Source organism: Misgurnus anguillicaudatus, chromosome 21, assembly GCF_027580225.2.
Source record: "Misgurnus anguillicaudatus chromosome 21, ASM2758022v2, whole genome shotgun sequence".
NCBI classification, from domain to species: Eukaryota; Metazoa; Chordata; class Actinopteri; order Cypriniformes; family Cobitidae; genus Misgurnus; species Misgurnus anguillicaudatus.
Genome location: NC_073357.2, coordinates 48,727,723 through 48,753,957, shown reverse-complemented (window position 1 = coordinate 48,753,957; position 26,235 = coordinate 48,727,723). Strand labels below are relative to the sequence as shown.

Below are 26,235 nucleotides of genomic sequence, written 5' to 3'. Positions count from 1 at the left end.
CATTTATTTCATTATGATTTCAATCTTTGACGTGACCTTATTCAATCAATATTAAATATATGAACAAAAATTTTTTTTGATAAGAGAAGCACATTTATTTTGTTGGCAGCCAGCAATCATTCGTGTGTAGCCTATTTAAAACAGCGGCAAGAATTACGCTAATGTTAGCGGTTTTCATATCGTAAGTGCTGGGTGGTTAGTAGTAACACAGTCTTACAATTAATCCCGCTAGGTCAAAATATTTTCAAGCCCACCAAAAAAGTTGCTAAGAGCTGCAGACATATTTCAAAACAATGCTATGTTTTAGTCAACAAGACACTGATTAATATGACATAGCATTGGATTTGGTATCTTACACATGAAAAAACATATGATGAAAAAATGTACTTACATGCCACCAAAACACTCACTCATCAATAACTCTCTGGAAAAACATTATACATTTCCAAAAATTTGCAGGAGATCGTCTTTTGGCAGCGTGAAAAAATACCGGAAAATCTAAACGCTCAACCTTGTGCAACAATGTAAACAGTCCGTGTTACAACTAACCCCCCGTTAGTTTTTGCCCCGCGCACCCCTACTCCTCTCTATTTTTTTCTCTTCATTGTTGTGTTTAAGGTGTGCATAAACATTTTTCTCTCATTTCCAGGGGCTCATCGGGGAGAAATATGGCAGCATCCGGGTCCCAGGGGAGGTGGAGTCGGCCGAGTTCGAGATGATTTTGGATGCGGCGGTGGAGGCGGGATTAGACACGCGGATCCTGGAGGAGTGGTACTGTCGGGATGAGAACTCCGTCCCACCTGCCTACTACCTGAAACCAAAAGCTGAGATGCTGAAGAACTACCAGAACTCAGTGAGTACAGCAGGAAAACACAAAAATGAATTACAGTTACAATTGTGCATTATATATTACCTGTCAGGACGGTTGCATTGCCCCCAATATTGATTAAAATTAATTGATTCAACTAAGAAAATGTGCATTTGTGAAGCAAACGCAAAAGAACACAGCTAGCCTAGGCTATGCAATGCTTTTTAAAGTTCATCCTCTAGGCCAGAGGTCCCCAACCACCGGGTCGTGGACAAGTTGCCACCGGGTCGCAAGAACGTCGCGAAAATTTTTTTGTATAATAGCCACGTAATCGCTTAATCGGGTATTTTGAACTTTAAGAGCCGACTTCAAATAACAAATAATTTCTACTTTTGTACAGGGCCGTGCTCTCTCTTTTTCTCCGCCTCTCTCTCTCTCTCTACCAGCGCATCAGCGATCACATTGCTGTCATTAGAGTTTGAGCATACAGTACTTTTAAAACACAAGCGATCAAAGAATTGCGGAGGTATGACTTTATGAATCATTTGCAAATGTACGTCGCAAATCATGTAAAAACGCGGAGACGTTCAAGTGTGTGACATCGCAAATAACTGAAAAGTAATTTTTTATTCTTCTTTAAAACAACTTCAGAATTATCCATCAATCGTAGCACCATAATCAAAATAAACTATTAGGCTAATAATATTTTAACGGCTACACTTTTAACGTATGTTTGAAAGGAACCTAAACAGTCATGTGTCAACGAAATTTTTTTTAAGCTGAAACCGGTCCGCGGTGAAAAAAGGTTGGGGACCCCTGCTCTAGGCATAAGCATTAAAACAAGGTAGCTAACCTGAATAAGCCCTTTTGAAGCTAAATTGAGGAAAGCTCCTATATTGAGGATTTGTTCGAACTTTTTCCAGACTCGATTTGTCCCGCACACATTGGAGAAGCCAGTAAATGTCAGAGCCGACTGCTGTTTTATATGGAGCTCTGTAGAAGCGGCACCAGGAGACAACAGTGTTCACCGTCTCTGGAGTTTATTAGCTTCATCAGTTCAGTTTGTCTTTCATTAAACCTCACTGGCACTGTTACTCTCGCTCTTCCATTTACACTCGCACACAAAATCTGGCTCACTTTCTATCATGCGTGCACACACGCGGATCATGCAGCGTCTGTATAAATCAGATTTTTAACACAGAGTGGCTGAAAATTGAGGGAGCGTCTGTGAAGCTGAGGGTCTCTGTTGGACTAAAATGAGAAAAACAGCAGGGAATGAATTTTTACCTGCACTCAGCAATAATGCCTGCTGATGTCTTTCCCTTTGTATCTATCTTTCTCTAGCTATCTCTCTGGTCGGCTAGCAAATTCATCATGACAAACACTTTCTACACTCTCTAATAAGGAGAAACGTCCTGTGTTTTGGAATCTGTCCAGAGGGTCTACTGTAAATTGGGCCACCTTTTGACATAGAGTTCAAAAAAGTGTTAAAATCTCACCTGCAAAACACAGGATTTCCATTGACATTATAAAGAAGCTGGTTTTAGCTGATCTCCCAGCCTGGTTTTAGCATGCGTGGCAAGCTGGTTTTAAGGGGGTTTGGACACTTTTTTAGCTGGTCAGGCACCACCTAAAACCAGCTTGATGCAATCAGCCTTGGAATGCAGCTTTTGGAGGTCACAGACATCAAATCGGAAACAGCTATAGTCGTTTTAACTTTATCTTTGCAGATGCATTATTAAATAAGTGACTTGGTACAGAGTAGGGTTGTAACGATTAACCGTGCAAATGCGCATTTTCTCAATGAATGAATTTTAATGAATTACGGTGAAATCCCACCACATCCAAAAGCCAGGGGGCGCTCTCGTGCAGAAACACCCTTTGTGCCACAGAAGAAGTAGCATTGCAAACGCTATTCCAGGAAATGTCTAGAGGAATATTTATATCGCTGTTCTTCAAATCTTTTCAGGTATTTTCATGATGATAAAGAATATTTTGAGTGATTTTGTTTAACGAGTGTTGCTTATTTAAATGCACGTTATAAACGACTCCGACTCGTAATGATTTTAGATTGATAAGGACTTCCTACTGACCAAATGCCGTAGTACACGCACAAGCTGTGCATTAAACACATAATCGCAGCTTTGTGATTCAGAATCAAATTCCGACAGGCATTTTTAATGGGACACACGATTAATCTTTACAGCCCTAGTACAGAGTCCTGCAATGGATTGGGTACCCATGGGTACCTGCATAAAAGTGGCTAAAACGGGTGGATTGTGACATTTCTAAAATTCACGGGCGGGGATGCAGCGGATGAAAAATATGTGCAATATTTGTATTTGTCTAAATTACCATAATACACATGCGCAACAACAAAATGACATTTGACCCATCACATCACTACCACTGCGACAGTGCAACTTTGTTGATGCTTCTCATAGCCTAGTTGGAGCGAGTGTTGCAGGACTAGCTATGGATGAAGTAAAAGTAAAGTTGGTACATAAAATATAGTATATAAAATTGTTGACAACGAGTCTTTAAAGGCAAAATCGAATGTGTGAAGAAAGTGTGGTGTAATAGGTTGTATTTTTCTTGTTATTTTTTTCATTAAAGCAACACCATAGAGTTTTTTTTAACCTTAAAATAACGTTTCCCAAAAAGTTTCAGTAGTTCATCCACTCAAAACAGGGTGAACGGCACTTTCACATTCGCTTTGCAGCCCTCTATCGGCCAAAACCGCACTAAAGAAGTTTCCAACTGTCGGGTCGCGGCCCTGTAGTTTGAGTAAAAACTACAAAAACTTGTTTTACGGCAGACCTACAATCCAATCAGAGCCAGCTATGCTGCAATATTTACGACAGTGGTAATGGACAGTTACGCTTCTAACCTGTAGGGGGAGCAAAGAGCAAAAACTCTTCAGTGTTGCTTTAATAAGTGTATTTGCGTATAGTTATCAGGTTCCATATTTACCGGTAGGTGCCGACGGTAAGCTACTTGAATGGCGCAGACCTTTAGCCTATTTCATTAGCCCATTCATGACGCTGCTGTGATGTGGAGAGAGGTGCGAGATAAAAAACAAAGCACGTTTATTGGAATGATTTTAGCGTGTGTGATTTATTGCGGGCACGGATTGGGTAACGGACCAAATATTAACGGGTCTGGGCAGGTGCGGATTTCATTTTGATATTATTACTGGTAACGGGTCGGATCTGGTGCTGATTTTTGCGGGTACGGGTGGTGGCGGGTCTCCAAAAATTGACCCATGCAGGACTCTGACTTGGTATAAAACGATTAAATAAATGTATATTATGTGGCAAACACATGACTTGAGTACCCCAGTACAGGAGTTGCAATATTTAAAGCAAGCCATTCATCAGACAGCATTAATGAGAATAAAATACTATGACATTGTTGTTACTTTTTAGTGGACTAAAAGAAGTGTTGATTTATGCAAGTAGGACGGTTATGTAGGTTAGCTGTTCTATCTGTTTAAATGGCCAACATGAATAATTAGATGACTTCTCCCAACAGATGGAGTCGAGCAGCGTCGCAAAGTCAAAGAACGACAAAGCGTGGAGGGCGGTCTCTGAAGAAATCAAGAGGATCTTCAGAACCTCTGTCTTACAACTACAGGAGAAGGGAACCATGAAAAGCTGTCAGGCCAAGAAATTTCTCTGCTCAGGTAAACTTTAATTATAGTTGTCTGCGATATGCCCTGCAGTACATTGGGATTTTTTTGTCCATAAACATTTACAGTGTATAAAAAACACATATGGAGTTGGATATTGTAATAGCATATTTTAACAAAATACATTTTTAATGTATTTTAGAAAAGTGGCTAGGTTAAAAAGCATCTTATGTGAAGCAATTTGTAAAATTGTGTAGGACCCAATGTGTGAGGAAATGTATATCTGTATGTGGGAAATCAGAAGGTCTTTAAAACACTTTGTGCCACTTAACATCTAAACAACAAAGACTGTTTGTCTGTAGAGATGCATGCATAATTAAAAAGTCTAAATCATGTTAAAGAGAAGTAGTTTATAGCTTTGTGGTTTCGAAGAGTGCTTATTCAAAGCTTATAATGAATGGAAATGTTATTTTTATCTCGCTCTTGAAAATCATTGTGACTAAATTAAAACTTGCCCGCATTAGACGGCATAAGAGAAGATCTAATCAGGTTAGCTTAATTCATCCAGGTTAATCCAATATTCAGTGATCCAGTTAAGTCTCATCACCATAGGGACTGTGGGTCGAGACAGGAAAATAGATTTATTGTTCACTCTTTGATGCCATCCTGAGAGCATGGTCTTATAATTAAATATACAGTATCACTGATACAGTAAATCTTGACATGCAAGGGAACCGCTAAATATAGTTGTTCTTGTGCAAGGCAAATACGCAAAGATCATGCTCTCGTGTCTATTCAAATTAGGCTTTTCTGTTTCAGACTATTTTGATTTGAATGAGAGATAAATAATATTTTCTTATCTAATGTAAACATCACAAGTTTTAAAATCAGCAAGACATGAATTTGAGAGATTCTCCATGTACTGTATGTTTACAATTACATTTCTGCATTTGGCAGAAGATTTTATTCAAAGCAATTTACCGTACAGTGCATTCAAGTTATACATTTTAAGTGTGTTTCCTGGTATCAAACCCATGACCTTTTGTGCTGCTTATGACATGCTTTACCAGTTAAGCTGAAGGAACAGATAGGCTTGGTTTTACAGACAAGTCTTACGACTAGTTCCAGACTAAAATGCCTTTTTGTAGTGTCTTAATTGATAACAACTTGTATTGACATATCTTATTATTATATTATATAGCGGACATTTTTTTGTCTGAAGATGCACACCAATAATGTACTTTATTTTACAGTATGTGTACTTACCTTGTACATATATGGTAAATATGTTGTACGTGCAGATAAATGTGTGGTACTTACTTTTGAGTATCTACATGGTAATAAAATGGTATCATTACTGTACTTACCAGTGGTACATACTTGGTAGTTATTATTTAACTCTAGATAAGTACTGGGTGATACCACATACATACTTATAGTGTAGGTATACTGTAACTAACAAGAAACACTACTGTATTTACAAATGAATATACAATATAAATATCTAGTACTTACATGTAAGTGTGGGTTAATGACAGGTACTTATAGTGTACGTATATGATAACTAATAAAAAAACACTACTGTACTTACAAACTGTATGGACATGGTAAGTGTGTAGTACATACAGGCCAGTGTGCGTTAATGACAGCACATATAGTGTATCTATACTGAACTAACGAAAAATATTACTGTACTTACAAATTCTATATATATATGGTAAGTGTGTATTATTTACAGGTCAATGTAAGTTAATTACAGGTACTTATAGTGTACGTATATGATAACTAATAAAAAACACTACTGTACTTACAAACTGTATGGACATGGTTAGTGTGTAGTACATACAGGCCAGTGTGCGTTAATGACAGCACATATAGTGTATGTATACTGAACTAACGAGAAACATTACTGTACTTACAAATTCTATATATATGGTAAGTGTGTATTACTTACAGGTCAGTCTGAGTTAATGACAGGTACTTATAGTGTACGTATATGATGTGCCATTTTTGTACTCAATATCTTTGGCCTTTATTGTATTCTTTAAACCCAAGTATTAAATACCGTACACATTACCTACTGGGTTCATTCACTAGTAGGTCTATAGTAACTGTATGGAAACAGGACTGTAAAATAAAGTGCTGCATATTACACAGTTATTACATAGGACCTACCAAGATATAGCATACATACGCCACTGTGAGTTATATTAACTAGTAAAACCATAAAATATGATGCATTGTTGTCTATAACTTATATTGTACATTCATTTGTTAGTACAGTAGTGTTTCTTGTTAGTTACAGTATACCTACACTACAAGTATGTATCTGTTATTACCCAGTACTTATATATAGTTACATAATAACTACTAAGTATGTACCACTGGTAAGTACAGAAATTATACCAATTAATTACCATGTAGATACTCAAAAGTAAGTACCACACATTTGTCTGTAAGTACAACATATTTACCATATTTGTACAAGGTGGTAAGTACACATACCGTAAAATAAAGTGCTACCAAATTTTGTGTGCTTTATAGGAAACAGACAAATCTGAACTCTTTAACTAACAGTTATAGTTAAATATAACTTTGAACGAGCTGAAAAGATCGAATCATAATTCTTAATCTTGAAGTGAAAGTGACATGTTGTCAAGTATAGCCCATACTCGAAATCTGACCTCTGTATTTAACCCATCTCACGAAGGTGTAAACTCGCCGACCATGAGACACAAACCGCCAACCGTTCAAGCCCAACTCTTTCTCTGTTTGTTTGAAGCTATGATTTAAAATTGATAAAACATTGTTTATTCCTAGTTTAAGGGATACCCATTCACTTACTCTCATGTTGTTACAAACCAGCATACATTTCTTTGTTTTGCTAAACAAAAATGAAGAAAGTTTAAGGAATGTTTGTAATTAAACCAGAGGCCCCATTGACTTCCATAGTATTCTTTATTCCTACTATGGATGGCAATGGGGTCTTTGATCAATCTTTCTTCGTGTTCAACAGAACAAAGACATTTATATAGGTTTGAAACAACATGACAGTGAGTAAATGACAGATTTGTAATTTTTGGGTGAACTATCCCTATGAATAGTAAAAAGTCTTTACAATGTGCTTTGTTTCAATTTATTCTACAACATTAGGATTAATGAGAGTCATCCCTGCTGCTTTATAATCTTGAGAATTTACCCCGCTGTTCCTGATAAAGCCATTAATACAGATATAACTCCACTATGGGTTTGAACAATTGTTTGTAATAGTGTTGTTTAATTTCCATTTTTATCAATAGCAAAGTGTAGAAAATATGTAATTGATGTGTCTGCTTCATTGGGTGAGATTTTGGAATCGTGTACTCATTCCCCTCTCTTCTCATTTACAAAGTGAGCTGCAAGTATATGATACTAAGCTGATGAGATTGGCAGGCTATCACTAGAACGCTGCCGTTGAAGGTTGATAAAACCAGGCAATGCTGGATTAAAAGATCATATCACTTTTTCCTTCCTTAAAGCTGCTCAGAGTGCTAAATCTAATCATTTGCTAAACACTGCCAAAAGTGTGGGAAGCGTTCACCTTATGACATCAAATTAAGCATGTTTCCTCAAAGTCCCACTGTGTGTGCGCTGAAAGTGTTTTAGTAAATGGCAGAGCAGAAAATGAAAGAAAACTACGAAATGAAAGAAAACAACGTTTTTATTTGATCTTTTCTCTTGTCTTTCAGCGTTAGAAGATGAACTTGACTTTGCACTGGGTAAGCAAACCCCAGCCTTCCTCAAGAAATGCGTTTGTTATATCCGAAAGATCTCCAACTTTGATCGCTTCGCCAAACTCCCCGAGATGGCACGCTACATGGACATCGTGGTGAGCGCAGACCGTATCATGAGGAACCAGGAAGCGTACGAGCGCCTTCTGAAGGTTCGAGATGAGTTTATTCCCATGATCGTGGCGGCGTCCAATCTTCGGGTCTACTCGTCGGTCACTCATTGCGACATGAAACTCGGCTACTCGCAGGAAGTAGAAAGCCACTATGTTGAGGGTCTCTGTAAACAGTTTTATGAAGACATGGTGGATATCATACAGGCTACTGTTCAGCAGAACTTTGATACAGAGACGGATCTGCTTTACGACGAGACTATACAGCATCTGTCGCTGTGCAAGACTTTTTCATCTTTTTATGTTTATAAGAGCGAAGCCTTGGACATGATCCAGGAATACATATACCCCTCTAAAGGAGGACGGATGACACCCCTCGTGCTGTATGGAGGACCCTGTACCGGAAAGACCTTGTTATTGGCTGAGGTGGCAAAACAGGTAAAAAGCAATTATGTGTTTGTATGTGTGCGACAGAAAGAGAGATAAAGCAAGTGTGAACGTACTGACCTGTTTTTCGGACCATCTGGATGCCGGCGCATGTTAGAGTATGCCCGTATCTTCCCTAAAGCTGATCTTTGCTTCTTCTGACTTAATATGCTGTGCAATGAGATTTAAATTAACATTAAAATATTTTGCGCTACTGTTAAATGAATTTGTCTACCATTTTGTGCCTTTCTGTATATCTGTAGGCACACAATGGTCAGAATATTCATTGCATGCATTCACATACTTGTTCGCTGATATTATTTAGCTCTTTTCCCGCCAGCATTTTTTTAAAAAGTTGCCAGCCAGCATTTTTTATGACTTTCACAAAAGATTAATGCCTTCCAGAAAATTTTCTTTAAATATACAGTACTGTGCAAAAGTCTTAGGCTACCACCACCAGACTTGTTGTTTTAGAATTTTTAATGTCCATCCATATTTATGTTTTAATCTATTTTATTAAGATACAAACAAAAAATACAGGAAATATGTACAAAAAAATTATAATTTAATTTTCAGGACTAAATTAGGCATCTTCAGCGTTTTTGAGCAGAATGAAGTAAAAAACTTTTTTTTAAATTAGGATTTTATTTTATTTAGGTTTAAGATATCCTAGAGTTTCCTGCTATTGCTCAAGTGAAAGGGGAGTTTACTGTACCCTAAAAACAAATCAGTTTACATTTTTATACAGTTTTTAATACTACATACACATTTCCAGTATTTTCTGGATGTATTCTATTAAAGAGACTGAGAAACAATTATATATGATCACTATAACATTGCAAAAACAACAAATCTAATTCTGGCATGGTGGAAAAAGACTTTTGCACAGTACTGTATAATCAATCATTAACAATATATCAAATGAAAGAACAAACCCTCTGCTTTAAAAAAAATCCTATCTTTATTTGTTCTCTTTATATCACATTTCAAATATTGCTAGGTTTCTTTAAAAATACCAAATTTTGAACAAAAGGACTTTTGTGTAAAGGACTTTTATTAGAGATCAGATTCGATGATCAAAACATACACAGAGAATTTACTGTTTTTGGAACTGTAAATGCTTGAGGGGCGATTTCCTTATCCTAGTCCAAGACTAAAATGGATGTTTGAGCTGCCTTAATTAAAAAAACACCTTGTACTGAGATATCTTATATATCAGTGCCATTGTTTTGTCTCAATATGCACACAAGTATTGTTTTTTGTAAGGTTTGTTTGTAAACACTTCTTAAATGTCCTAATATAAATAAGGCCTAGTCTTGGATTAATCTAAACCCTGTCCAGTAAACCACCCCATTGTGTTTTATAAGGTGGGTAAGAGTGCCACCTAGTGCATAATAGCAGAATTTTGGATTGCCGTAAAAACTCGTCTTTGCCAGGTGACCATTTTTTCTTAATTAATGAGATAACTCGTCAATGGGGGGAAGAGTTAAGCAGTGGCGGCTCGTGACTGCTCTTCCGAGGGGCGCAAATTCAAAATATGTGTTTGGAATGTCATGTGTGTTGCTCGTGTTTTCAAAATATGTGTTTGTTGCGTCGAGTGATCCTATGTGCATCACGTGTTTTGTCAAAATAAGTGCCTGCTGCACACATGTCAAAACCGTTTTCAATAAAATACACGCAAGACACTCCCTTAACACTTAACTCTGATTACGCATGAGATTATGCGAGTATCTGGCAAATGCTAGCGTCTTTTTTTATCCTAAACCCTTTAGACACATCTGCAGCAGGCACTTATTTTGACAAGACACGTGATTCACATAGTATCACTCAACGCGCAGAACACATATTTTGACATTATGAACCACACCCATGACAGGCTACATACATGTTTTGACGAACTTAGCATCAAGCGCCCTCGAAAAAGAAGTCACCGCCACCACTGGAGTTAAGTAATAAATACATTAGATATTGAAGTTGTAGCTCAATTTAAATTGTAGCTTAGTTGGAAAGCTTTGCATTAGTAGCACAAAACTTGTGGATAACATGATAAAATGTGAAGCTGGAATACACTGTAACTCACCTTGGATGGAACTTGGAAGCATCTGCCAAATGCATAAATGTAAGTTTGAAGTAAGAATGGGTCACAGTGGTCAACAGGAATGCTTAGTTTATATTTGTTGATATTTTTACAGTTGATACTTTAGCTACATATACACCCATACACGTTCAGACAGATTGCATTGTGTCCTTTGCCATTTTGTGAATTTCTTGACACATTTTTGAATTGGTTTTGCATATTTCCATAACTGCGTCAGCATTAACGAATAGTTCATCCTTTGTAAAGATCAGTGGCGTGTGTTGATGGTCACAGTCGATGGTGCTGATAAGTTCAGGGGCGAGGAACAAAGGAGGAAGGGTAGTGTTGACATTTCCCATCACCTATGGCAACCCGTCACAGACCTCAGTCACTAATGTTAGTTCACAGATGATGAGCCCGGGGACCTTGACTAACTCCCTCGCCCTTGCTTTCTGTCTCTCTCTGTCTCTCTCAAAGTCTTCTAACATACTGTACATGCTACAAAGACACTATAAAATATTTATATGAAATTCAATTTGAGAAAGCTCAGCTCAAGTCTTTTTTTGTAATTTCTACATAAAATCATCCTGCTTAATGTAAATAACCGTATGTGAGAATATTACCATGATATATTTAATATTGACTGAGTAAAGCCATGTCAGAGATTGAAATCAATGTTTAGGAAGCCATGGCTTTGAATACTTTGTGCTCCTAATCTTATAGTTAGATTATGAGACTTTATCCTGGTACTTATGTTTGTTACAGCTAACATGTTCTAACAGCACTTACACAAGTGTCAGTGTAGGTTTTAAAATTCAAAAAAATTCAAAAGCACACACACAAACGCTTAGCGATTCACTCAAATGCACAAAGACGTACACGAGCCTGCTAGCGGTCCTCTTGGAAACGGTGGTTTTGGCAAAGAATTTCAACATTAACGGTCAGCATCATCTCTGGAGAGAAATAATATTTAATGTTTCCTTGAATCACAGCCAAGGGCATCCATTAACCACATTCAGGAATACAAATTTGCTCAGAGAATGAGAGAACGATTCCGATTCAGACTGACTTAGAAAGTTCTTGTTGCACTCGGGGCAAGAAACACAGTGCTGAATTTATTGCTGTTGAGTGCATTTGATTTTTTGCTAAACAGTCATTTCTCTTAGTTTTCTCTGAGTTGTCAAGGTTAGTGTACAGTGGATCTACTAAATAATGGATGGACTCTTGTCACTTGAGTTTTGTTTGCTGGAGTCATTCTTATAATAACTTTACTCTTGGTTACAGCATTGCTGGGATTTCTGGACGTTTTAGTAGCAACATGACATACAGAGTTGCTCATTTAGATGCTGCATTCTGGAGAGAGTTTATCCTTGTCCCAGACTGAAATGCATGTTCGAGCTGCCATAATTTAAAAATGCCTTGTGTTGATATATCAGTGCCATTGTTTTGTCCCAAGATGCACACCAGTATTGTTTTTTGTAAGGCTTGTTTGTAAAAATAAGTTAGTGACTATATTTGCTGTATTTCTAAACAGCTTTTCTCTTTTTTTGTAGGCCTATTCATGGCTGCAGAAAGAGTTGGGACCAGAGACAGACCCAGTGGTCATTGTAAGATTCATCGGCTCCACTGACTTTTCCATGGACCTCCGCTCCTTGCTACAGAGCATTTGTGAGCAGATTGCCATCAACTACCGGTGCCTGATTCATTTCTTGCCAAACAAGATTGAAGAGATGAGGGAACTCCTGGTGAATTTGCTGGGGGAGTCGTCATTCCACCGACCACTTGTCATCATTCTGGATGCCTTGGAGCAGTTGTCAGATGCTGATGATGCTAGAAAGCTTTGGTGGTTGCCCGTCCACCTCCCACGTACTGTCCGTATCGTTGTATCCACCCTGCCCAACAAGCATGGAATTCTGCAGAAACTACGTTGCCTGATACATGACGAGAACGGTTATGTTGAACTAATGCAAAGAGACCGCAAAGCATGCAGTCAGACCCTTAAACAGCAGCTGCTCGGCGTCAAAAGGAAGGTGACTTCTGGTCAGCAAATATACGTAAACGAAGCATTGGCCAAATGCACACTGCCCATGTTTGTCAACCTCATCTACCGCGAGGTAGTTCACTGGCGGTCACATAAGGATGTGGATGATAAATCGTTGTGCTCCACAGTCCACGAAAGTATTGAGCAGCTTTTCTACTCCATTGAAAACAAGCTTGGCTCACGTTTTGTCTTTCGGGCGCTGGGCTATATCACAATGGCACGTTCAGGGCTGACAGAGTTGGAGCTGGAGGACATCTTGTCTTTAGACAACAGTGTCCTTGGGGACATCATGGTGAGCTCTAATCTTAAAAGTCCACTGCGTATTTCCTATGACTTCATTGCCAGACTTAAAGAGGAACTTGAAGGGTACCTGGTGGAGCGTCAGATCCATAATGTAACATTAATGGTCTGGGCGAATCGGCATCTGCATCTCATAGCTCAAAAGCTATACCTCAGTAATGAAGAAGATGTACATCAAATGCATAGTCTTTTGGCTGAGTACTTCCTTGGGGCATGGGCAGGCGGTAGAAAGAAAATATTCCACTGCGACAACAATCACTTCGCCTCACTGAATATCTCTCAACATCGAAACCCTCATCAGCAAAGCCTTCATGACAAGACTTCTGCTGACAAGCACTCCTATGACAGGCAGACACCCGAACAACCCTGGGTGTTTCAGTGTAACCTGCTTGAGCCAGACATCTTTTTTGTCAACCACAGAAAGATGACAGAGCTAACATACCACCTGACGAGAAGTGGCCGGACAGATGATCTCATGTATGGTGTCATCATGAATTTCAGTTGGCTTTACACTATGATAAAGATAGGGCAGTTTGACAAGGCCTTGACGGACATTGATCTAGCATATAGTTACTCGCAAGAAAAAGAGCTAAAGTTTCTCGCCACTACGCTCCGCAGCATTAAGCTGAAAGTGACAAAGAATCCCGCATCCCTGTCTGCTGAGCTCCAACAAAGGCTCCTTCCTGTTGTCACATCCCTTCCCAAACTCAGACATCTTCTTCTTGAGTGTGACAAGGATGGTCCTAAATATTGCTCCATTGTGCCACTGCACTCTTCCATGGATGTTATGTACAGTCCTGAATGATTAACACTAAGTTCTAGCTACATGCAAATAGTGGAGATTCTACCTACGTTAGCTCCAAACATAGTCATTGTGGCCCTTGAAGACGGTTCTGTCAGCACATGGGATGTAGAGAGTAGACAGCTGATAAGACAGATAGACACGGCAAGGTCAGTTGTTCTTGGCATCAAGCTAACCACAGATGAGAAGTATTTGGTAGTGGCCACTACAAAAAACACGCTGCTCATTTATGACAACCACAAGTCCTGCTTGCTGTCAGAAGTGGATGTGAAAGGATCCAAGCACTGTGGCATTACTGGCGGTGTCGCATTCATCAATGGATTCACGTTGTCTAGCCACCATGCCTTAGCTTGGCTGGAAGCCAGCAAGGATGTCAATGTGATAGATTTACTCTATGGCTGGCCATTGTTTCAATTTCATTGTTGGTATGAGGTCACTTGTGTCCAGTGTTCCCCAGATGGTATGTATGCTTTCTGTGGACAGTATCTAAACACTACCACTGTGTTTCACCTTGGAAGTGGTGACAAGCTTGCCACAATGACTTCTGAATTCTCTGGTGGTTTTGTTAAATCCATCCTGATTCTAGACACAATTCATCAAATGGTGATGATTGACAATGAGGGCAGTCTCTCTGTGTGGAACACCAAAGATATCACAAACCCGAAGCTAATGGAAGATTATGACTGCAGAGGAGATGACAGTGAGGTGGTGAGCATAGAGCTCTCGGAGGATCAGCGATCCATTCTCATTTGCAAAGCGAGAAGCATTGAGGTGCTGGACACCAAGATCTGGAAGATGGCAGAGAAGTTCAAGGCCAAACGTACCGAAAAGTTTGTGGCAGCTGTTCTCTCAAAGAATAGTCAAAGTATTATAGCCTCCATGGAGAACACTTCATCCATATTTGTTTGGAGGAGAGACAGTGGACAGTGCATGGCCAGCTTGATCGAGATATCTGGAGCCATTGTGAAGCTGATCAAATCTACACACCATAACTTGCTGCTGTCTGTCGCCAGCAGTGGTGTGCTTTCTGTTTGGGACATTGACATTATAACAGCTATGTCAAACATTGACAAAACAGGCAAACCTATTCAAATCTTACAGCTCTCTGGCAGAGAGGACTTTGTGTACACCATGGATGGGTCAGAAGTCATTCACAAGTGGAACTACAGCACAGGTTTCATTGAGATGGTGTTCAAGCATGAAGGACTTGTAGACCACTGTGTTCTGACAACATCCGGTGACCTCATGGTGACATCTGATGATAAAAGTAGCCAGTACATATGGCACACAAACAACGGTGAGAATATATTTCGCATTAACGGCCAGAGGATATCGCAGCTTCTCATCACACACAATGACCAGTTTGTAGTCTCCCTTTGCGAACAAAATGCCTCTCGTGTTTGGAGGCTCGCAACCGGTCACAAGGTTTGCAACATTCTGGTTACACTCCAGAATGCTCTCATTACCACAGCAAACACGTTCCTTGTGGGCATCAACAAGAATAAACTGTTGGCTGTTAGTTTGTGGTCAGGCAGTGTGTCCAAAAAGTTTATCTGTGATGATGGGATCTCAATCGTTAACTTTAAATTAATCCCGGACAGTCCGGATTATGTGGTTTTCATCACCTCCACAGAAACAGTTTTTATCTGGAGTGTAGCTGAAGAGTCTGTTTGTAGACGGGTACAGCTGCCCAACAACTTCCTGAAGAACCTTGAAGATTTCCAAATATCACCAAATGGGAAATTGGGGATTGTTTCGAAAGGCGACGAGAACATCAACGTCCTAGACCTGCACAGCGGTAAGCTTCGTCTGGTCCACGCCGCTGGCATAATATGGCGGCAAAAGCTCTCACGTGATGGACGCTACTTAGTGTACATCTGTTTTCGAAATTGCGACGAAGACGAGGAAGCAGGCGTGGTTTCAAGTCTGATCGTCATGAGATTGGCAGATGGTAAGAGCATCGGCACCTGTTCCCTCTACAAAACACCAACCTATCTGTGCCTATCGCAGCGAGCGCTTAACATCATTGTGGGATTTGAGGATGGCAGCATTGGCACATACACAGTAGTGGACCGTGTGGATGCAGCTTTGAAAATCAAGATCGCCACCTCAAACAGTCGCCAAATTGTTAACAATGCCTCGCAGAAAGTACGACCCAAGTGTAGCACCAATGCCTTCAAAACTATTGCGGACTGTGTGTGGAGGGAGTCCACGGAGGTTTTCTCTCGAGACAGTCCCATCAACGTGTCCGATGGTGGGGAGCCGGAAACCACAACGCCCACAAAGAAAGCTGAACTGCTGCAATGAGAGTGCCCTTTTAGGCCTAGAAGAACAAGGTTTGGATAATGGGGATTATTGTTTACAGCAACTTTGATTCAGCTGCACAGATCAGTTCTCTGGGTAACACAACAACAACAACTGGCCAATTGCTATTAAGCTGCAACCAATCACTTTGTTTTCTTTGTTTTCTCTGTTTAATGTGTAAGTCGAGGTCAATATCATATTAAGGAACAAATTCATTCAAATATAAATGTTATTCATTTCAAAAGCCAGTCAAATGGGCTTTATATGATGCGTTCTTCCTTATTACACGTATACCAATGTGGCCATATAGTTCATATTTTATATATGGGTTTAGTCAAATCAAGCCATAACGTCACTTTATACAGAAGCATAGAGAAATGTAATATATTTGTAGCCATATAAAAGTTGCTGCCGTTTTTGCTTTTCATGTTTATTTATTAATGTCCTCTGGTACTGTACTAAAAAGAAAACCTATGTACATATATGTACTTTGGCTGCTGCAGTTTGTGCAACTACTTAAAAATGTTATGTTGTGCTAAATGCAATCAAAGTGAGTGCCTGGATTTTAACCTTTTCCTTCTTACAGAAACCGGTGAAGAAAAAAATGCAGGGAATTTCTAAACAAAAACACCTTGATACATATATTCATCATTACGAAAAACATTCTATGATTAAAAAATAATTTGGTTTATTTGGCATAGAGAGTTCACTAGTAAAGAGCATTGTTGAAAGTATCCTGCTTTTAAGAATAAAGGACAAATTTAAAATTCGTTTTAGTTTTTTTCTCTGACCAGAGTGGCATGGAAATGTGATATTTGCAGTAAATGCCAAACAGATGCTAGACAGTGTTAAAACCTCCTATTTACCTCCACTTATTGATCAGTCATTTAAAAAAAAAAAATGTGTATTTGACCAAAATTGGACAAAAAAAGATAAAGATCTTTCTGTTTACCGAACTGTTATTTTATTACCTCAGTGAAAGTATTTGAACTAGCATACCGATGTTGAGAAAGTCATCTTTTCACTTTACTTAATGCGAGAGATACACCAAAACGTGTAATTCATTGTATCAAAATAATGTTAAGTATTGATCGAGGACTATTGAGGATTTATGTGTAGCATCACAGCAGGTGTATCTACGCCTTAAACAGTTTAAACATCTTATATAAATCTGTATTTGTAATTGTTAGCTTATGTTCTTTGTGAGGTAAAGGTTGAACGTGTGCTAGAAAAAAAATACTTTGTATTTTCATGTTATAGATGACTTGGATATATTTATGAATAGATACTACATGTTATAAACAAGGCTGATTTATGACTGGCCCATACCGTACATGGGTGCTGAAGAAATGTGGGGTGGTTGCACTTTATTTTAAACGTGTTGTTTACTAAGGTCGACATTGAAACGATGTATGATATTAGATGAAGTTTTTGCCTTCCGTTATGGGTGTTCTCTGTCATGTTGCAAAAGAAAATCGTTTCAACAAAATGGTTCGGCATTCCCCATTCAAACTCTTTTTTTTTCCATAACTCAAGGGCTATTCCGTCAAATTGTATGTTTGCCTCTGGAAATACTGAGACATAGGCCCATTTACAATCCATAACCTATAGCAGTATTCAGGTCGAATTAAAGCTGAAGTGTGTCATTTTATTCAATGTTAAATATTTTTCCTTATCTCAACTTAATTTGCAAAGACTATAATGGCATGGTGGCTGTAAGTAAGTCACTGTTAAAGAAACATTCCACTTTTTTTGAAAGTATGCTCATTTTCCAGCTCCCCTGGAGTTGGGCATTTGATTTTTACCGTTTTGGAGTCCATTCGGCTGATCTCCGGGTCTGGCGCTGGCACTTTTGGCATGGCTTGGCATAGTCCATTGAATCTGATTGGACCATTGGCATCGCGCTATAAAATAACCGAAGACTTTCGATATTTTTCTTATTTAAAACTTGACTCTTCTGTAGTTACATCGTGTACTAAGGCCGATGGAGGATTGGGGTTGCGATTTTCTGGGCAGATGTGGCTAGGAACTATACCGTCATTCTGGTGTAATAATCAAGGACTTTGCTGATGTAACATGGCTGCAGCAGGCGTAGTGATATTACGCACTGCCCGAAAATAGTCCCCTTGGTTACTTTCAATAGCAGGGGACTATTTTCGGGCAGTGCGTAGTATAGTCCTAACCATATCTGCCTAGAAAATCGCAACTTTTAATTTTCTGTCGGTCTTAGTACACGATGTAACTAGGAAAAATGTTGAAACTCTTTGGTTGTTTTTAGCGCGATGCTAGTGGTCTGGTCGGATTCGGTGGATTGTGCTAAGCTATGCTAAAAGTGCTGGCGCCAGACCCGGAGATCCGCTGGGTGGATTCCAGAGCGGTGGGAATCGGGTGTTTAGCTCTAGGGGAGCTGGGAGATTAGCGTATTTTCAAAAAAAGTGGAATGTCCCTTTAAGCTAGAAGGATCGTCCCTTTTAACGAATGCATACAGTGCTCGTGACGCAAATATCGTCATCAGAATAGTATGCGCGCACTAGCGAATTTTTGTAACCATGCGTAGGGCCACCCATGTGCGTATAAGACAATTTAGGATGTGGCCAAGGAGATGCATTACATTTTGTCACAATGCGCATGCATCAAACGTCTCTGTACATGTATGAGTAAAAAAAAACATGTTTTGCAAGGCATTCGACTGTTCGACTGTTCGCGTACATGTAAAAAAACTGACAATTTTTTGGCCTTTAGGTGAAATTCCCCAAAAAGTGTAAGCATTGTGGCTTTGTTGTGCTATGAAAACATTGACTCAGCTCATGACGTGAGTTTGGGGCGGGACTTTCTGTTTGGCCGACATATAGCTCCCTCATTTTTCATTTGTTGGCCAAACAAACAGTGCCGCCTTAAACATCATTGGTCGAGTAAATTGATTGTTCAGAAAACCTGTTTGAATCTATTATTTTGCAGTTATGTTTAGTGATGCTAGAGGTGCCGAAATTACACTCTTCAGATTTAATTCTGCCCTTAAGTATTTAAAGTGATCGATATACAATATTTGCCAAAGTTTTATTTCTTTTTCTTGTTTTATTTTACTTTTAGGTTTGCTAAAATCTCTTTTTGTTCAGAATGTTAAATGGTGTTGTTGTGACTTTGTTACTTTTCTGGCTTTGTTGTGTTTTCTAGCGTTACCAAGAAAATAGTGTGAAGATGCATTATGTTTCCATAGAGAAGTCCACGTCTATTATATCGGAATGCCAGTTTAAGAGTATATTTGAATGTGTCGAGAGCAGTTGAACAGTATATTATGTTATGTAAATTGAATGACAAATTTACATGTTTGCAAAATACTGGTATTGAATGTGTTTATTGTATTATTTGTATTGTCAAGATTGAAATCCCTGTTTAGAGATTAATATATTTTCATAAATGTTGTACTTACATTTTGTTACAAAGTTGTTTTTGTCTTATGATAAAAAAATAGATGAAAAATGTGTCTGAAAGAAATTTTAATTAGTGTGTATGCTTTGTTTTTATTAAAAATTTTAATGTTATAAAATGGTTTTCTTTCTGCCTCTTGAATTCTTTTCATTTCATTCATTTTCCTGTTCCTTTCCTCTGGGTGCTGTATATTGGTTTCCTGTTAGACAATAAGTGATTATATTTGCAGGTACATTTTGTGTCCAAAATCATTCTTTTTTCTGCTTTGTTATATTTTTAATATTTCAATTATTGGTGCTCATTTTCAAGATGATACAGACCGTAACATTATAATATTTTCTGTAAAACATGATATAGCTAAATTTCCTGTTGTCTAAATAAGTTAGTGTTGACAGTAATGACAGAATTGACACTGACTAATTCGGACAAAATGTACCTTTAATTATATAATTATTGATATAATAGCATTAAAGTACTTATTTTAGTAATCTCACAATTATACCTTTAGTAATTCAGCTATTATAAATCTTGGTTTATTTTATCTCAAAGATCCCTTGAGATGAACTGTTTACACAAGCGTGCTTTGTTAGAAAGATTACATGGCACAATTAGAAACTGAGACGTTGAGAGATTTGGCTGATTTTTACTCCCCGAGCAGTGCACACGTGTATTATATATTTTCCAGACACTGGGCAGATGCTTTATGAAATCGATATTACAATTATTGCTTGCACACCTGGATTTTCTCACACCAAACACCATAGTAAACAAATAAAAGATCAGGAGTGAAAGTGTGTGTGTGTGGTCTCTATAGAAACTGTATAACCCTCTGTGACTTCAGCCCCCTGTTGATCTGCCATATCAGCATTGTGCATGCATTCCCTGTTTTCTATAAAGTCATCATGACATAGTCACTCGCAGTCATTTCTCTGTAGGAAGTCACTGAGCTGTGACTGAGCTATTGTCATTAAACAGTCAAATATTTGCATTGCTAAATATATCACGTTTATCCTGATTGCCCTCTGTTTATTTCTTCGTACGTTTCCTGGTATGACGTTCCAAGTGCCAACTTCAACTTGTCAATTACAAAAAACAAGTGGGAAGTTATTAAATATCCCAAAATACTCATTTATTCTTAATATAGTCATAAATACAAATATTTCCAATAGCTATCAGTGATGACAATACAACAATTTCATCTGTGTTCAATATAAATAACAGCTTTATTTTCCATGCTTTAGGAGAAAACAACACACAGTTTGATAGATAGTATCTTGCAAAACAAAGTAGCAGGATGTTGACAGAGATTCAGAAGTGTCAGATGTACAGTTAAACAGGTTTGCCTGTAGGGAACGGAATAATTACAGGAGATTGAGGTCATAAGGTCAAAGTGTTCATATGTCCAGAAATTTGTGAAAATCTCGCAATACTCATCATTTCTAGGCAGCTTTACAAAAAATGCATGTTTCTACTAGGGCTGTCACAATGATTAAATAATCGTCTCATCGTGATTGTTTGACCTCATCGCGATGATTTCCGATCACCGCAATGATTGCACATCTGTCTAAAAACACAAGGGGGAGCTGCAGCGCCTGTGTAAACGAGACAGTATCAGATTACTTTTAAATATGAGTTATGTGTGTGTATTAATATTTACTGCCAGATAAACCTTGCAACAATGTGTGAAAATTATTTCATAAACAAAAAAAATTATGAGAATTAAATGTCAAAGCAAAAAACCCCAGACAATTAATCGTCAAAGCCTTAAAGGTGCAGTGTGTACATTTTAGTGGCATCTAGTGGTGATGTTGTGAATTGCACCAATGGCTCAGTCCACTGCTCATCCCTTGTTTTGAAACACATAGAGAAGCTACGAAGCTACGGTAGCCATCATCGGACAAACATGTCATCGTCGGAGACAACTTAGTAAAAAAAGTTTGTCAGTTAAGGGCTTCTGTGTAAGGGGACCGTCTGTGTATGTAGATAAAAACGTCTCATTCTAAGGTAATAAAAACATAATGGTTCATTATGAAAGGTCTTTATACACCCCTGAAAATATAGTTTTGTATATTATTTTGCATTTCTGTCAAGAGATCCTTCTAAAAATTACACACTGCACCTTTAAAACTGGTAATTAATCATAATAATCGTCACAATTTATTAGGCAATTAACCGTCAGCCAAATGTCATAATCGTGACAGCTCTAGTTAATAGTTACTGTGATCTATTATTATAAATTGTATTAGTATTCAGGTAAGCAGTAATGTGTTGTATTATTCATGAATGGCACACTCTGAAAACAAACGGTGCTATATAGCACTAAAAGTGGTTCTTGGTTCGTGATCATAGAGGAACCATTTTTAGTGCTATATAGCATCTATGAAGAACCATACAGGGGTCATATAGCACCACTGTATCACCACATATGGTTCTACATAGCACAATATGGTTCTACACCAGTGCTACACAGGTACTTAATCAGTGCTATATGGCACTTAAAATGGTTCCTCTATGATTACGAGCCAAGAACCACTTTTAGTGCTATTTAGCACCGTTTGTGTTTAGAGTGTATTCAGAAGTTTGATTTAAAGGCGGAGTGCACAATGTTTGAAAAATGCTTTGGAAAAGGGAGTCGGACCGACTACCAAAACACACTCGTGGCCAATCAGCAGTAAGAGGCGTGTCTACTAACCAACATCCTTGCCGGGGTTGCCTATGTCTCGGGCGGGTCTATCAAAAGAAGGTCCAGATTCTTTTGGGGTAGGAGCGTGTATGTTTAGGGGATTTCAAATATTAACATCGGCTTTTAAACATTGTACACTCCGCCTTTAATGCTTGTGATTTATGCTATAGTAGTAAATTAGGACTATACTATTTTTCAAACCAGTCACATTGCTATCTTTATTTATTTATTATCTATACATGGATTAATTGTAAATAAAATAGCATCTAAAATGTTGCTTTAATTCTAGCCTACTGTCAATAAACTTAACTTATTAGCTGTTATTCAGATCTCAATAGATGTTTAAATATATACATGTACTGTAAACTGTTTTCCCAACTCTTTGCCTCACTTTTAGGATCACACCAATGCCCTTTACATTATGCTTCATTTTCACATATAAATTCATAAAGCAAAGCAGATTTACACTATAGAGTCCTGCAGGGATGACTTATTTTTGTAGGCAGAACCCAGAAGTGAACACTAGCACTTCTGGTCCCATTGTCGCGAAGTTTACAAAAAGTGTGTCAGAAAAGGGTGTCATAAACTTTTGTTAAACTCAGAACTTATGTTAACAAATGTTATGGGAAAAATTAATGGGCTTTTTGTGTCCCAATAACTTCCTGGTTGACCTAAAATATGTAATCCCTGCGGCACTCTTTTGTAAAATCATCCTTACTTTCCAAACACCGATACAGATTTTATGGGGCTATACATTTTACTTAGCATGCACACATGAACATCATTTAAAAAAATTGCATAATAAAAGTTTTGATAATTTTTAAATCGTGAGTCACTTTATTTAATTGATCGTAATGAAGTTAGGATAATTATTCTCATTTATTTGTGAAGTGACTGTACTAGGAAGTTGACTTAGTGGTTTGCCTCAGGGACAATTAAACGTGCCATATAAAGTACACCTAATATACAATGTTTTTGAGTTAAGATAAACTGTAGAATACTGTTTAAAAAAATCTATTACTGATATTACTGATTATTATGAAATAATTGTTATGTATTTAACAATATGATTTAAACTCATTACATACATGATCCGATAAGAAAATTTGAAGACTGAGCTTGGGAAGGTGTGGAGCGTTTACCTATGGTGTACACCAAACACTTTTATGTTGTTTGCCATTGAGTTATTTGAAGGTGCAGCTCATTAGAGTCACAGTTTATCCGCATCATTCAGGTTATTAACCATTTGATTTCTTTTAGCAAAATATATATGAAAGTTATTAACCATATAGTAAAAGTTAAATAAAACTGTAAAAAAGTTTGCAAAGTGTCCCCTCCATAATGATTACATGAAATTGCCACAAATGTTGTGATGGTGTTTTACCAACGGCGGCTCGTGACTGCTCAACCGAGGGGCTAATTCAAAATAAGTGTTCAGAGTGTCATGTGTGTGGTTCCTTTTTTCAAAATATGTGTTCTGTGCCTCGAAAGATCCGGCATCACGTGTTTTGTCAAAATACCTGCTGCACACGCGTCAAAACCGTTTATGATTAAAGAGTCGCTCACGTTCACAAAATACACCAAGACACTCACTTAACAGTAAACTTTGATGACGCATGAGATTATGTGAGTATCTGGCAAACGCTAGCGTCTTTTTTATCATAAACCCTTTAGACGCATCTGCAACCGGCACTTATTTTGACAAGACATGTGATACACACAGGATCTCTCGACGCGCAGAACACATATTTTTAAAAATGAACCACACACATGACAGGCTTACATGTTGTGACGAACTTCGCATCAAGCGCCCTCGAAAAAGAAGTCCCCGTCCGCCACTGTATTTTATCAGTGGATCAAGAAATGTGATGCAGCCATATTAAAAAGCTTTTATATGTACTAAATAAACACTTAAACACTCCGCAGGGTTAGCAGACAGAAATAGCTGAGAGGTAAGACGGTTTTATAAATAAGGACCCAATATTATAGAGCAGAAAATATTAACATTCACAAAACAAAAATAAAGAAAAGGCAAAAACACACACAACACACCTGTTGAGCAGAAACATGTTAAGACTATATATACCAAATATTCTCAGAAATGAACTTGTCACTTACACAAACATTCAGTTTACAATAACATATAAACAGTCACCTTCGGTTGGCCTAGAGGACAATAACCACTAAACAAAACTGGCAACTGCAACCCCCTTATTATTTATACAGTGATTTAAAAAACATACAGTACGTACAATTGACACTTCGAACCCTCCAATATTTAGACCAAATCTACAGCTCAAACTTAAACTCCACACAAGCTGATTTTAAAGTGCACTCTCTTAAAAATAGAGGTGCTACACAATGCCATAGAAGAAACATTTTTGGCTGAATGGTTTTATAATTAAACATTAACATCCAATGTACCTTTCTGTTTCAGACTAGGCTATATAAAAATAAGAAAGAAATGGTTCCTTTAAAAACTTTTGACTGAATGGTTCTTTGGGCATCAATGTGAAGAACCTTTTAGCATCTTCAAGCAGATTTTAAGGTTTCATTTATTAAAACAGCATACAATAATAGGGGTTTATTTATCAAAATACATCCTTAAAAATAAAGGTTCCTAAACGGTAACACTTTACTTGAAGGGGTGTTCATAAGACTGACATGACACCTTAATTATCATGACATGAGACGTGTCATAAACAAGAAGGAGATTTTATGCACATTTATGACAACTGTCACTAAGTATCATTTGTACAATTATGTAATTTTTAATTCAAAGATGACATTGTTTGAAATGTCTTTGTTTTGACAACTTGACATAAACCAATACATCATAATACGTCATAAATCTGTCATAAACAGACAGACTATGTAAGGAGGAGATGGTTCTTTAAAGAACTTAAATGTTCCGTATAGCAACTCATAATGTAAAAAATGCAGACAATGCAATAAGTATTACATTATTATTGTAAATAAATGTTCATAATGTAATATTTTTTTCAAAACTTAATAAAATCTTAAAGTAATAAATTTTTTCAATGTAATACAATTTTTAAGGGTTATTGTATGAGAAATGTATTACAGTATACACACTGTTGCAGCTTATTATGTAATTGCAGTTCATAAGGTAATACCAGCAAATAATTTAAAACAACATTAATACTATAATTATTTTATTTTTTGAGTATGCGGTTGCTAGGGTGTTTCTAGGTGGTTGCTGGGCTGTTACTATGCGGTTGCTAGGGTACATGGGTTGGTTTCTAGGGAGTGAATTGGCATCCACCAACGATTAAAGTCCAAGCCACAAAGTAAACAAAACCACCAACATGTCCCTGAGATGTTATGATACAGAGATATAGGTCTCGCTAAATGGTTACTAGGGTACTCTGTTTGGTTGCTAGGTAGAAAATTGACAAACATTTCTCTACGATGTATAATAATAAAGATGCTTCGCATAAATACAAGCTCCACTAATTTAAAAAGCCTATTACTGTTATAACAATAGAACAATATTTTTGGTGAGTTTATAATGTAATACATTTCTCATAATTTTTATGTACGATTTAATTACATTATGTAAGATTTTATTACGTTTTGAGAAAATTATTACACTGAACTGTACAAGAAATATGTGCAGCTTTTACATTATGGGCAGTTATTACATTATGTGTTGCTACAGGTTCTTCAAAAATGACATCACAACCCATTAGAAAACCTTTACGGTATTTTTTAAACATTTATTGGTGGAGTTTAATGCAGCCTAGACTCTTTAAACACCTGTTATGGCTGCATTGTCGTATGTGAAGCATTAGTAAAGTACTGGTGTAATTCCAGTGCTTTGAAACTGTGTT

General features: G+C 37.7%; 1 protein-coding gene across 1 annotated transcript in view; it reads left to right on the top strand.

Annotated features, from left to right (window-relative positions):
• nwd2 (NACHT and WD repeat domain containing 2) overlaps positions 1-18,532 on the top strand; it is a 66,323-nt gene extending 47,791 nt beyond the window's left edge. The window contains 4 exon segments of the mRNA XM_055211433.2: positions 650-853; positions 4,343-4,493; positions 8,168-8,757; positions 12,376-18,532. Coding sequence (XP_055067408.2) covers positions 650-853; positions 4,343-4,493; positions 8,168-8,757; positions 12,376-16,272 — 4,842 coding nt within the window. The 3' untranslated portion in view covers positions 16,273-18,532.
• The last annotated feature ends 7,703 nt before the right edge of the window (positions 18,533-26,235 follow it).